This window comes from Solanum verrucosum, unplaced genomic scaffold, assembly GCF_900185275.1.
Source record: "Solanum verrucosum unplaced genomic scaffold, falcon-dt-bn FXZP01000169.1, whole genome shotgun sequence".
NCBI lineage: Eukaryota > Viridiplantae > Streptophyta > Magnoliopsida > Solanales > Solanaceae > Solanum > Solanum verrucosum.
Window position 1 is genome coordinate 297011 of NW_026020007.1, and position 13696 is coordinate 310706.

Sequence of the window (13696 nt, forward strand, 5' to 3'; positions counted from 1 at the left end):
CTTTCTTAAGTCTTTGTTGACTTTGAGTAATAGATAAACAAGTTGGAACTTGAAAGTCTTTGTTTATGTAGGCCTATATGTATTTTTAGCTGTTTTGTCACTTCTTGCTAAATTCTACCAAAGTACCTTGAAACTTCAGTGTTAACATTGTCCATGACAATATTCTTTTTTTTTTTTTTTAATCAAAATTTTTGTGGCCCAGAGCCTTTTATTATAACCATGACAATATTCATTTAATGTCAGAAAAGAGATATTTAATGGCTATAGAATTTTTATTTAGTTGCAATATTTATTATCATAAAAATATTTTGCCTAATGTTATTATATTCAGAATTGTTAAATTCTTTAACGACATTTATATAGGCGATTAGTTATGAATGCTTATATTTATTATTGCGGCTTAATTCTTTATTTATTATAGTGATTTGAGTGTCATTTTACATGGTCTTTGACTAGATACCCATGTTTTTGTAAGAGAGAAAAACATCTTGAAATTTATAATGTAAAACAAATAATATTTAATAACATCCCATCTAAGTATATATATTAATAAAATAATACTCTCACATCCTCTATTTCAAGGCACACTTTTTTTCAATATACATTTCTATAATTGAATTGAACTTTAAAATTATTCTTATATCCTAACTAAAATAATTTATCGCCACACAAATAATTAAAAACGTTTTTTGTCACAAATTTTAAAACCAAATCAAACGATTTAACATAAATTAAAATAGAGAAAGTATCACAAAGTTATATTATTTTTAATTATAAAAAGGAATCATTTTTTTATGAAAAAGGTGTGCAACATAAATTAGAATAAAAGAAAGTAATATAAAACAAAGGGAAAGTGCAGATTTTTCTTCTAATTTAGATCTGAAACTAAAAGTTAAGGGCATTCTCTCACTCCTTTATCTTGCTGAAGTGACCCTAATTATCAACCCCGTCACAGAAAAAATTAAGTTATAGACGGTACACTCTAATTATTTTAGTTTAAAATGTTATTTATTTTTTATTAATGCAATTAAATAAATTACCTATAATTACCTTATTCATGTATAAATATATTAAAAAAAACGTTTCCTTTCCCAACCATTTTGGATTAAGAAGATGTGAACGTGCATTAATCTTTAAGAATGGTGCGTTCCGAGGTAGAAAAGGAATGTTACAATTGGGAATTTGAATAAAACGCGAAAGACACCAAATTTGTTAAAGCCTACGAAGAGTCACGAAAATGATGAATTGTATTGGAAGGAAATAAGAAAAGAGTAATGCTAAATGGCCAGAAAATTTGGCCAAAAATTTAAAAAGTTTATGATATTTTTTTAATTTTAAAATAAACTGATCTTTTTTTCATTTTTTAATTAAAAGATATTAAAGTTAAAAGGGTAAAAATATTTAAAAAGATAAAATAATATAGATAAAATATCATTCTGGCCAAATTTTCTGACCAAAAGGATTTTTCCATAAGAAAATAAAATGAACCACTCATATGTATCCTCCTTCATACTTCGGGAGTCGCCCAATTCATTTTGTACCGTTTACCAAATTTGTTGCTACTTTACGCTCATATGTATCCTCCTTCATACCATATGTATCCTCCTTCATACTTTGGGAGTCGCTCAATTCATTTTGTACCGTTTACCAAATTTGTTGCTACTTTACGTCTTTTTAACAAGTACTTGAAAATGTCTTGTAGTAGGAGGACCCAAAGCCCCTTCCTGAATAGGTAGGCACATAGTATCAAAAAATATCCAGTGAAGCTTTCTTTTGTCTTCATCACCGCCTCCCCAAAAGTTAGCTAACATTTTTTCCAACTGGTCAAGAACTCCCTTTGAAACTGGAATCCCTGCAAGAAGGTGTATAGGCATCGAGAAAAGAACATGTTTGCAAAATCCACTGGATAACAATGCTTTCATCTCCTACCACTTTATTTTATACTCTATCCTTACTTGTCCACTTTTGAATTGACACACTTATTAAGTAAACAATTATTAACATAGTGAGTTTATCATTTTACCCCTATTAATTATGACGTAGGTGCATTAAAAACTAAAGATTTTCAAGAAATTCTATATTTTTCAAAGTAATTAATTGAGGATATAATAGATATAAAAAAATTATCATTTCTTGATTTGTCAAAATGGGCAAGTAATTAAGAACAACTAAAAAAGAAAAAGTGAACTAGTAATTAGGGACAAAGGGAACACTACATATTTATCTTTTAAGAGATCTGAAAAAATAACATACAAGCAATCTTTGTAGAATCTTTTTTTTAAAGTTAAAATTGTAGAAGCCTATGTTTATATCAAAAAAAGATATCACTTTTTTCTATTTTAATCTCAACATTAATTATTATTTCTCAAAGAACATGCGAAGTATTTTGAATGATTGATAGTTGAAAGAAACAATGGAGAGGCACCAAGTATTTTGATAAAGCCAAAAAAAGTTATTGAGAAAAGTATTTTGAGTCTGGTGTTAAGACTTTCACGGATCTAATTCGATCAGATGTATGCTTTCTCATCTGTTCCCAATCCCATGCTTTCCATAAAACGTAGTAAATAGCAAACAATGCATCTGTAAATAAAGGTTTGAAACATGACGAAGCGGCTGAGATAATTTTCCAGCAGTCTGGGTTGATATAAGCAAGAGAATAACACACACATCACATATTTGTTCCGGATTGACAAAGTTCCGACGAAACTTTAAAATCCATATCAACACTGTAGATAGGTTATGATCAAAGGAACAGCAAACATGATAAATAACGAACCCAAGAGAGATATCGAGCACATTAAGGATCTCAACAAATAAATGCCTCAAAACCGAGATATTCTAATGGCAAAAACACCTTATCTACTATTTTCACAAACCCAAAGAAAAAGAGATAACAGCCATAGGGGGAGATATGCTCCCTAACAGTAAAATACAGCAAAGCTCACAGACCTGACTTGCGCAATTCTTCTGCTCCATGTGCAAAGTGGCACTTCTCTCCAAAAGTGCACGAACTCTTGGTGAAGTTCTCACAAATTTTTGTTTTATAGTTACTTGTTACGGATGAGCTGGTGTTCTTCATCGGGGGTCCTGCTGATGTTGTAACACTCTGAATAAGCTCACGAACCATTCGACTGGCTTGTTCAATCTGATCAATTGTACCTTCAAGTTCTATGTTCCTCAAGTTAGGATCTGACTCATGATCCCTAATGGAGAATTTCGCTCCGGTCATATGACAGATTTGCTTTGAGTTGACGCCACCTTTCCCAATAATACGTCCAGCAAGAGAGGCATCTACACTAATCTTAGCAGTCGCAGAGGACCCAAAGCTGGCAGCTGCTCCAAGGCCAGCAGGATTGGTCTCTGGTCGACTACCATACCTTCCATGCATCTGGAACATACCATGGGACTCCTCATGCAATGGAGCTGCTGGCCTGCCAAGCTCCCAATCCCCGTGTGCAAAACGACATTTGTCACCAAATTTGCAACCTTCAGCAGTGTTGAATTTGGTGCATAGACGAGTCTTAATAGCTGGAGAAGATGATCCATCAGGGAAAGATGGTGGAGCTATTGAATTCCTAGGAGCTGCTGGAAGCGCTGGGTTGCTACCAAGCATCTGAGTCACAGCTTTAAGGCCTCCAGGCACATAATGCAAGAAGTGGCATCCTTCACCAAATGGACATCCCGAAAAACTGCAGAAGAATTAAATCAACACATTAAACAACTATAAATTTGGAAAAAAACAAAGTTGCATCATGAACCATTAGGATCGAACTTATCAGCAGAAGATCAATAACAGCAAAAGCCTAAATCAATAACAGCTCTGTTTGTTAAATTCCTGATTAAGCCATCAAATAAAAACATTCCAAACAAACCCATTTGTTGTCATGAAAAAACATGGTCATCCAACTAAAATGGCCAAAATCCAAGCTCTGGAACATTATAAACCAGAAAGAACAGCACATATCGAGATCAGCCAAACCTCAATAGGTCACCTACTATAAGGGTAAGTGCACATTACTACTCAAATTATGAGTCCTAGAATGCTTTTGCGAGTCATATTTGAGATTGCCCAACCTTGCTTATCAATTGGATAAGAAAGTTGATAGGAATCAACAGAATAATATCACATGAACCAAAGGTGATCAAACAGCTTTTTAATTAGATAAGCACCAAATATCCACGCATACTTCTTGAAATCCACTCATTGTGTATTCCCTACTGCAAGCTTTTGACAAGAAACACAAAACAATAAAATTAAGTGAACAATTATCTTCTAGCAATTTTCCTAGCTAAGTCTCTGAAAGATGATTTCCCAAGACATCGTTGAGCATCAAACATAAGTTCATTTCTTATGACATCATTTAAGGATCAGCAAAATTTAGCAATTTAGCCTATTTGGGCGGAACAAATCTACTAATGCTTTGATTCAAGTTAGTAAGACTGTAAAGAGGGATCTTGAACTAAGAAATAGACACTAGAAACTGAAAACGGCAAATATTTACAGCATAAAGTATTTAAAAGGGACAATTCTCAGATCAAAATGCTTGAAAAGTTTGACTATATCTAATATAAATCACCACAACCCAAACCAAAAAAAAGAGGGAAAAAAAAAAGAAATTTCCTGTTGGGAACTTTTACTCAAATGGAATGGATATGGATTTCTCTTTTCATACAACTAACTTTACAGTGGAACAACCATCAACATCCACAGGCAGCATGAAATCAGAAAAATAACCATCTTGGTATAAATTAAGTGGCTCTAGGTTAGTCCCATGCGGACGGAAAGAGAACACCTTGCAACAACAGGCATTGAAGTTTTGTCATTGACAACTCATCTCCTTGAAAAGTCATCTGTTCATATCACGTCAAACAAAAGAAGAGACTCAAGATCCAACATCCAAAATTTATTCCTCGAGACAAATCTCTACCCATGAACCAAAAGCAGGAGCGATCCACTGACACCTTTATAGCAAAATGTCAATCATCACGTCTATGGTCATTTTCCACCAACAGGCAATAACAGGGTCACATTTTTTCACATAGTATCTATGAATGTATCCCTCATTCCAAGTCCCTGTGAATGCACCATCATCCGAAGTTTCTAGTAATGCATTCTCATTCCAAATCTCTAGTAAATGTAGTACTGCGTGAAATAACTAAACAGAATTCATCACCCATTATGATAGTTTCTGAGTGTAGCAAGACAGATGTAATCTCCAGAGCATCAATGTAATAGAACATCAAAACAGATGAACACTGTTTCTGTAACCATAAGCTGGAACACTATCCCCAAAAAACTTAACAATCAATCTTGCACTTCTCTCCACAAATCTACATCTCCATATCCGAGATCAACACATATTATACTGATTAATCGTCCAACTATGTAAAGACTTCCAACTTGAAAAGGGAGATTTATAAGTTTTAACACCTTCAATACAATCTAATTAGGAGTGGTTTGGTCCAAACACAAAGTATGCAGGGATTAGTTATGCAAGGATCAATTAGGCAGGAATTAGTTATGCAAAGATTAGTTATGCAGGGATTACAATGCAAGGATTAGTTCTTAATGAATGTTTGGTTTGTTGGATTAAAAATTAGTATATTGTATTATTTAATGTATGTGTTTTCATTTTTTATATATAGAAAGAGTTTGTTTAATTTTTAAGTGTGAAGTGACAAAGGGTATTCATATCATTTTGTAAATTCAATCCATTTATTACTGATACACATTATTATTTCACATTCTATCCTGCATAAAATAATACAAAGATTTCCTTATAACTTACGCGGGTATCATTTAGAAACAGCAAAAAGGACCAAACATAACAACTATGCTGGATTTTATACAAGGTAACCAAACTATGTGATGTGGTCTGCTAGTTTTAAGATCTAAGGATTCCTCATCCATCAGTCTTAACAATGTAATTCTCTCATACATATCACCAAACACATCATTTTATAATGAATAACAACAAAACCACAGTTCGTACTAGTTCCAACGTTCATAACGTATTCAATAATAACAGAAGAAAATAAATTTAGTGTAACAGGCACAGCCTATCGATTCCACTCAATTTTTGTTTTAAATAACTGAATCACAAGGAAATTGAAATGAATTGAACGGTGCAAACCACAGTTGAAGGGGAAATTCCTCAAATAAGAACAAAATATTTGCAATTATTTTCTTTTTTTGAAAATTGTGAAGTTGTATTGCTCAACATTAAGGACATGCTAAAAACTTTCAAAAAATTGCTAAAAGAACCTAGATTACTTGCAAAGAGCCCAAGGAATCTACTAATGTTTTGCTTACAAGATTCTTTAAACCAAAAGTAAAAGGTTGCAATATATCTGTCTCTGACTTTCTGAATATTGTTAATTGTCTTTGATCTGGTCCGATTTTTCGCTTTTTCGATATTTATGCCCAGCCCTTACGTTAATCTGATTCACAACTTTGATGGGAAAGAGGCTGTTTTTCCTAGGCACTGCTTCAAAAACAATCAGAATGACCCTGATAAAGGTAATCTATTCTGCCTTTGCCTCACAAAAGACCATTGTATCATCTGCATAGAGCAACTGGCACTGGCAGACTTCCATCTTTTCTCATGTCCTGTTACAGACTTTAAAGCCCTTAATCCAGGCTATTGCTAATGGCTCTCCTCATCATACTATTAAGGCCCTCCATGGCTATGATGAAAAGGAAAGGCGATAAGAGATCACCCTGGCTAAGTCCCCTTTCTGAAGCAAAAAGGCAAAGGTTCTCCGTTGACAAGTATGAAGAACCTAACAGCTTTAATACAAAAACCATCCATCTTAGCCACATGTCATCAAACCCCATCTGTCTAAGAATACCAAGCAAGAAGTCCCAATTTACATGGCCATATGCCTTCTTTATATCCAATTTACAGTTTTGCACATGATGCTTGGGTCATCCCCTTTCAATCTAGTGTCCACACACTCACTAGCAATGGGTTCTACATCCATTATTTGTCTCCCTTTGATGAATGTCACTTTATATTTGATCATCAGTCTCTCAGTCAGCGTTTTGGCTATGATTTTATACACCCCACTAACCAAATTGATTGGTCTGTAATCTCTAAGCTCCATTGCACCAGTCTTCTAAGGAATGAGGGCCACATAACTGGCATTAAAGCTTTTTCCAAAGACTTGGTGGGAATGAAAGATGTGGATAGTGTTCATTAGCCATTACATCCTCCCTCAGAAACTCCCAGTAGGACTGATAAACACATAGGAAAGCCATCAAACCCAGAAGCCTTATCACCTGCACACAATCTAACAGAATTTAGGACTTCCTCTTCCTCAAATTCCCTTTGCATTTTGTCTTGTTCCTCCTCACAAAAAACTGGGGCATCCTGCACAATAAAATCAGGTATCCAGATTTTTGATTCCTTATACAATTTGAGATTGAAGTCTTGAATGTGTGATTTGATATCTTCAGGTTCAGGGTCAGTGATAGTGCTGCATTCTACCTGTAAGACATCAATGGCATTGAATCTTTTATGTGTTGTAGCCATTCTGTGGAAGTATTTAGTGTTCTTATCCACACTTCAACCACTCTCCATGTTATCTAACTTATCTCTTCATTCTGTAACTGTTTCTTGAAGTTCAATTGCCAAGTGAACTTTCTGCAGCATTTCATCCACGGTTAAGCTCTCAGATCTTGTATGGACTCTAATACAGACAATGTATTTAGAATCTCCTTCTGTTTCCAATTGCCCTTGTTATCCTTGTTTCACACCTTCAGCTCCTCCTTAAGCATTTTCAATTTGAAGCAAGTATGAAGGCATCCTCTCACATCGTTGCGAGTAGGAAAATCTCATCACCTAAGGGAGGCTCCCTACCTTATGAATAGGTGTCTGATACAAAGCCCATTTCTAAGAAGCACCCAAATGTCTTAATACACAAGCAACCAACTAGAAGGAAATCTTTCTACCTTTTGAAAGATACACCCATCAATTCCTTTACAGTGTCTAAAGGGGATCACTTCACAAGTATCATGATATTCGAAAAATAACGAAGTACAGGAAAACATGGCAAGGATTCTCTACCAATTTCCACTAAATGATTGAAATGCTACCTTAGACTGATTTCAATACAAAGAAAATTGTATGCAAACTTCTCTTCAGCGCATGATATACATTTTTAACACCGTCTTTCGGTACCACTAACCCCGCAAACCACAAAAAAGGGATCTAGAGTCAACTTAAACTTTATGTTAGCTTACAGTATATCATGCCACTTCTTTCCATTTGATTTTTGGTCTAAATAACCAAATGGAAAGGAAACTAACGTGGAGAAGTAGTCGTACAAACTTCAATTGAAAGGAAATTCTCCAACCAACAGTAATATCTGCAATTCTAAGAATAGATAGAAAAGATTTTTCACAGATATTAATCATGCATGTTTAATGCACCAAAAAGGAGAAAGAAGACAGAAATGTCATCCAATCCGATAATTTATTCTTAGATCACTACCCTTTTTTTGGGAAGCTCTGTTCAGATCACTACAATTGACTCTGCGCAATTGTCAAATTATCTCCAAGATCATCATGTTTCAGTTAAAACAGACTTGGAGAAAACACACTCCGCAGCAAGATTCAAAATTGCACCAACTGATTTTCTATTCCCCATCATTTCAACGCAAGATTCAAAATTGCACCTATCAATTTTTCTATTCCCAACAGTTCAACAAAAACAGATATAAATCTTATTGCCATGAAGCAACCAAACATCTCATACACAATCAGCCAACTACAAGAAACTGGTGTTCTTTCTATCTTTTGAAAGATACCAAACCATGCACTTTACCTATACGGACAATTTCAAGTTTGAATGTCCTGCCCCTTCAAAAATTACCCATGAGTATAACAATCATCTAACTTAGAAGAATTTGGTAACATTTTCCTTTCCAAAAAAATATGCATCAAGTGATTAAGGGCAATTTTTTGCACACAGCATAATTCACCAAAACAGCCACAGAAGAAATATATCAAAACATGGTACCTGGTTCATGTCAAGCATGTACTCTTCAATAGACCCAAAATAAGGCACCAGTAAATTCTTCTCACAAATTTGGTGCCTGTAGACAGAGAAAAAGCCAAAGCTTATTACTTCTGTCTCAATGTAGTCACTGATAAACTAGGGGTATTTCAGCAGCTTTTAGACTACCCTCTAAAACACAAGTAAATCCAACTATTATATACACTTCCATCTATGCTTTAACCAGCTCCGTAGCAAAAGCAGAATCTTAAATTGTTCATCAAAGTTCTCGTGACAAGTTACCAGCTAATCTAACCAGTATCCTACTTAATCTTTCCACCCTAAACACCTTGTCAGATTTCTTGCATCTTCAAACAAAAACTTTAAGCTCATAAAACTGCTGCGAACTTGCAATCATGGCATAAATGCAATGTGACTAAACTGCTGCAAACTTGCAAACATGGCATATATGCAATATAACGCAACTGCTGCAAACTTGCAATCATGGCATATATGCAATACAACTCAAGTATGGATAACTTCATAAAAGCCCACCTAGTTTAGGATTTTTTCTCATCTTTTGATAGAGAAGAGAGCACCAAAAATTTTACCAGAGAGATTATAACCTTTTTAATATATAAAGTGAATAACCAGCATGATTATATCAATGGCGCTCTTCTAAAAATTAAAATAGAAAAACTTCAGCCCATGCTACCATAAAAAGGACATATGATTCCCTTTTGCAGCTTCTTTAGACTTCTTTTTTATTAATAAAAAAACCCATGTGGCCGCATTTCTTTTTAAAAAAAACAGCCATATGCGATCCAATGTGAACATAGCCTCCAACCAAAAATGCACCTGTGAGGTTTTGACCAGTAAAATCCTTGATAACTATTTTGAACTCACACTCCCGCTACATTCTCAACCATATAAAATATGTCTGACCTCACAATCATCTTGCACAATTAACTTTGATGCCTCTTAACAGAAACTATAGAACGGTCAAAAGCCATAGAGCAACATCTTAATCCTAATCTTCAAACTTCCACGTAAATTCTTCTAGTAAGTAGACTCATCAAAAAGAACTGAACATATGAACCAATGTTTGTAGTTCTGCTATCTTATATTGGAGTAATTCTTGACCTAGATGTTAATATGCCTACAGTAATCTCGCTTCTTTTTTTGAAACTGGAACATAGTGGTCGAGGTAGCGAAAACTGCTCCCTTCGCCATGTAGGGTAATCTTGTGATCTTCCCATGCAAACTTTAAGAGTTGGGGTAGGGTGGAGGAAGTAGTATACTATTCTATTTCTATGTTGTTATATTTGGATGATTGAATAATCCGTACTATTTTATGTTTTGTCACTTGACATTATTATAATATATGTTGGCCACCTTCAACAAGGAACAAAGTAAGGAATATTTTGTTCCTTTCCATCTCAAAAATAACTGATGAATTAAGAAATAACATCCTCGTGTCCGTTGATGCATAGACCAAAAATTTAACGATGCCAAATATCACCAGCAATGATACGATTATCAAAAAAAAAAAATCACCAGCAGTGTTACATCACGCCTAGTCTTGTAGAAAAAATAGGTACCTAAAAGAATCAACTTAACCAATGAATTTATTCCTTTCAAACCAACGGGTAGGGGTCACATTACTTTGGATTAAACATGTTGATATCAAAAAGAAAAACAAGTAACAGTAAAACCAAAGTCATGTTTTTTCCTTTGAAGTTATAACCCCATCCATTCATAGAACTCTTTGAAGAAGTAGTTCTCTTAACTAGTTAGCCAGAAACGTCCCAAGAAACAAGATCATCAAACCAGGATCTAGTATGCCAAGAGCAAAAGGTTTAGAATGAACACATTAATGTAAAGAAGTTGGGAGGCAGCTAGTGAAGTCGACCGAGAAGGATGATCATTTCTGAGAAGGTTCAAGATTTTGTCATCTTGAACATGCTTGAGACACTTTTAATCAAACATGAAAGCTACATCAGACATTTTGACATTCTACAGGATAAAGTAAACACTAGACCTCTTAAAACTTTGGTGAGTCTGGGAAGACTTATAAAACACTATTTCTCAGTTTTTAAAAAGTGAAAAGCACCACATGGCACACGCAACAAGGTTCATGGGGCTTGAAGCAAAAAGGGGGGAGTAAAGCACATACTTCTTTACCATGAAGCACATGATTAACCAAAAAAAAAGTACCACACAAACATGAATTAAGTTCTAGAATAACTAAATTCAGTTAAAATAATTAATTTCAACATCTTACATACAATGACGTAGATATTAATCCAACTCCTCAAAATATCCAAAGAAGAGATTGTTTCTCATAGGAATTACTTTGCGCCTCATTGATTGAACTTTGAAGTGGACACTTAAGTGAAGCACACTACCTCGCCCATGAATTGTAGGCCCCTCGATTTAAGCAACAAAGAGATGGCTTTTTAATTAAACGATATTTCTAAATATAAATGTGTTAAAAAATGTTTGCTCACAAGATGAGTGATTCTTGAGAGGCAGTAAAAGTGGCTCGTAATTTACTTGAATGATCACAAAACACAAGTTTTGTGTCCAACATGAAAGAATCTCTAAAGTAGTGAAGAATGAACCTAATTATTGGATTCTCATAATTCATACTTAGTGGCATGTACATTTATCCACCTTGTTTATCTTTATTGTGCTTCAACCAAGGTGCATTGAAGGCTTTAAGATACTAGACTGAGATCCAAAGACCCAAAGAGAAAGCATGTCATGAAGCAGAAGGCATGTCAAACACAGAAGCAGTGAATTACTTGTGTAACATTAATGAATACAAGAACGATAGTGATTGCGGCTCACCAATTCTCACCAATTCATCAATATTCCACTTCGTCTAAATAATTTCACCGAAGTTACTCACAAAAATTATATAGCAACATTAGCGCTGCATTTGCTTGTCAACGTGATCGAGTGTAGCACAATCATTATACTGGTTTATGTAAAGGCAGATGAGATAGAAGTTTTACCCCGCTAATCAGTTTTTTCATTACATAACCTGCGCAAGTTTTTAATTCAACATTTCTCAAAATCATCCCATTTCATTTCAACAGCTGTTTTCAACTTAACAACTATTATCCCTGTAACACAACTTTAGATGACCAAAACATTAGTCCAAATGGATTTGAATAATTGGAATAACTACAAAAATACTCTTGATTACAATTTGAGAAGTTAGAAATAAATAATAAACTACACTTCAAATACTTATATTTTAGAGGAGTTAAGATTAGAACCTGAAAAATTTAGTGCACGGCTTCGATTTGCTTCCTATACCAGTTGGAATTGACTCCAGTTCTGTTGCATAACATTAATCAATTGTTTTACAGATAAATTTGTGTTTTTAACCTTCTATTTGAAAGATATCTACAAGTCATTTTTCACTAGTTTACATTATCGCCAAGTTCTACTTTTTGTAATCAATATAAAACATTGGAGTTAATAAACAATGATGAAAAGCATTACAAATTCAACTAACTCCTTAAGTTTCTCCAGTAAACCTTAGAAGTATTGTATGACCAGATTTTATCTTTCTCCAGAAACAAGAACTTCCACTTGTTAACAAGTTTTCAACCCTTCAAACTCGCAGGGAAAAAATGAAATGAACTCTTCAAACTTTAATTCAATTAAAGGTGAACACAGAACATATTTCACGGCAATTTACCAACACAAACTGGTCACAAGAGAATTCGAAGTCAAATACAGTGCCATCTAACAGACCATGTTTTATAAGCAACTTCCACAATGTAGTGGTACTCCATCAAGAGTTACTGAAGAGACAGAACCAAATACTAATTCCTAACTTCTGGGAAGGTTAAAATACAATAGGGCAAGAAGGAATTAAGTTCTCCTTCTTGCTTACATATAAACAAAATTTTGTCAGCTCAATCATGATAACATATTTTACTACATTCGATTCAAATTTGACTTTGCAAGTTCTCCTAAATACCATACTTTATAAGAAACTCACTCAGATTTAGAACTTCCAAAATCTAAATTCATTTAACTATTCAAACTTAACACTTTGATGTGGCATTTCTCTCTATCAAACTATATTAACAAGTTACAACCACTACTTAGATATTTTCATCCACCACATCTGACAACAAAATATATAAGCCGAAATGAGCCCTATTAATACACATGACAGTAATGAAAAGGCAAAGGAAAAACCACCAAAAATCATAACCAAGTGAAAAACCACTAGAAAGCAATAAAAACAACAAAGAGTGATATGTATTACCATCAAATTAAAAAAAAAAAAAAAAAGGAGAAGAAGAATTAGCAAAACCTAAATTTGACAGCAGATATAGATAAACAAATAACTAAGCGAATAAGAAGCAACTAAAACAAAAACTAGAAAATGAGTATGAAATGTAGAGAACAGTATAGCCAAAACAGTTACCTTGCTTAGATTTCTTGAATCCACCATTGCCATTCATAGGTCCATGTGGCCTTCCTCGTTTTCGACCACCATCGAACTCCATTGAAACAACAGAAGAACTCGAATTTGCAGAAGAAGAATGGAAATCGAAACCCTAAAATCTCAGAGAAGACGAAGGGCTAAAAGAGAGAGATGTGAGTGTGTGCGTATCTGGAAAAAGAAGTAATTTAGTTGATTTTTTCTTTTATTTTGTTGATATATA

The 13696-nt window shown here is 34.2% G+C and overlaps 1 protein-coding gene across 1 annotated transcript; it reads right to left on the reverse strand.

The window, feature by feature from the left end:
* Window positions 1-2728: 2728 nt before the first annotated feature.
* LOC125819752 (zinc finger CCCH domain-containing protein 14-like) lies at window positions 2729-13684 on the reverse strand. Its single transcript, XM_049499197.1, has 3 exons — window positions 13456-13684; window positions 12287-12347; window positions 2729-3689 (listed from the first exon to the last, which is right to left on the reverse strand). Exons 1-3 carry the CDS (start codon window positions 13535-13537, stop codon window positions 2942-2944), a joined length of 891 nt encoding a protein of 296 aa, XP_049355154.1. The 5' UTR covers window positions 13538-13684; the 3' UTR covers window positions 2729-2941.
* Window positions 13685-13696: the final 12 nt, after the last annotated feature.

What these genes read in the sequence shown, in the direction of transcription:
- LOC125819752 (XM_049499197.1), bottom strand. Translation starts at nt 13,537, where the DNA reads ATGGAGTTCGATGGTGGTCGAAAACGAGGAAGGCCACATGGACCTATG. An exon ending in ATTCAAGAAATCTAAGCAAG is followed by an intron (nt 12,348 to 13,455) that starts GTAACTGTTTTG and finishes GTTATGCAACAG; the next exon opens with AACTGGAGTCAATTCCAACT. An exon ending in CCGTGCACTAAATTTTTCAG is followed by an intron (nt 3,690 to 12,286) that starts GTTCTAATCTTA and finishes ATTCTTCTGCAG; the next exon opens with TTTTTCGGGATGTCCATTTG.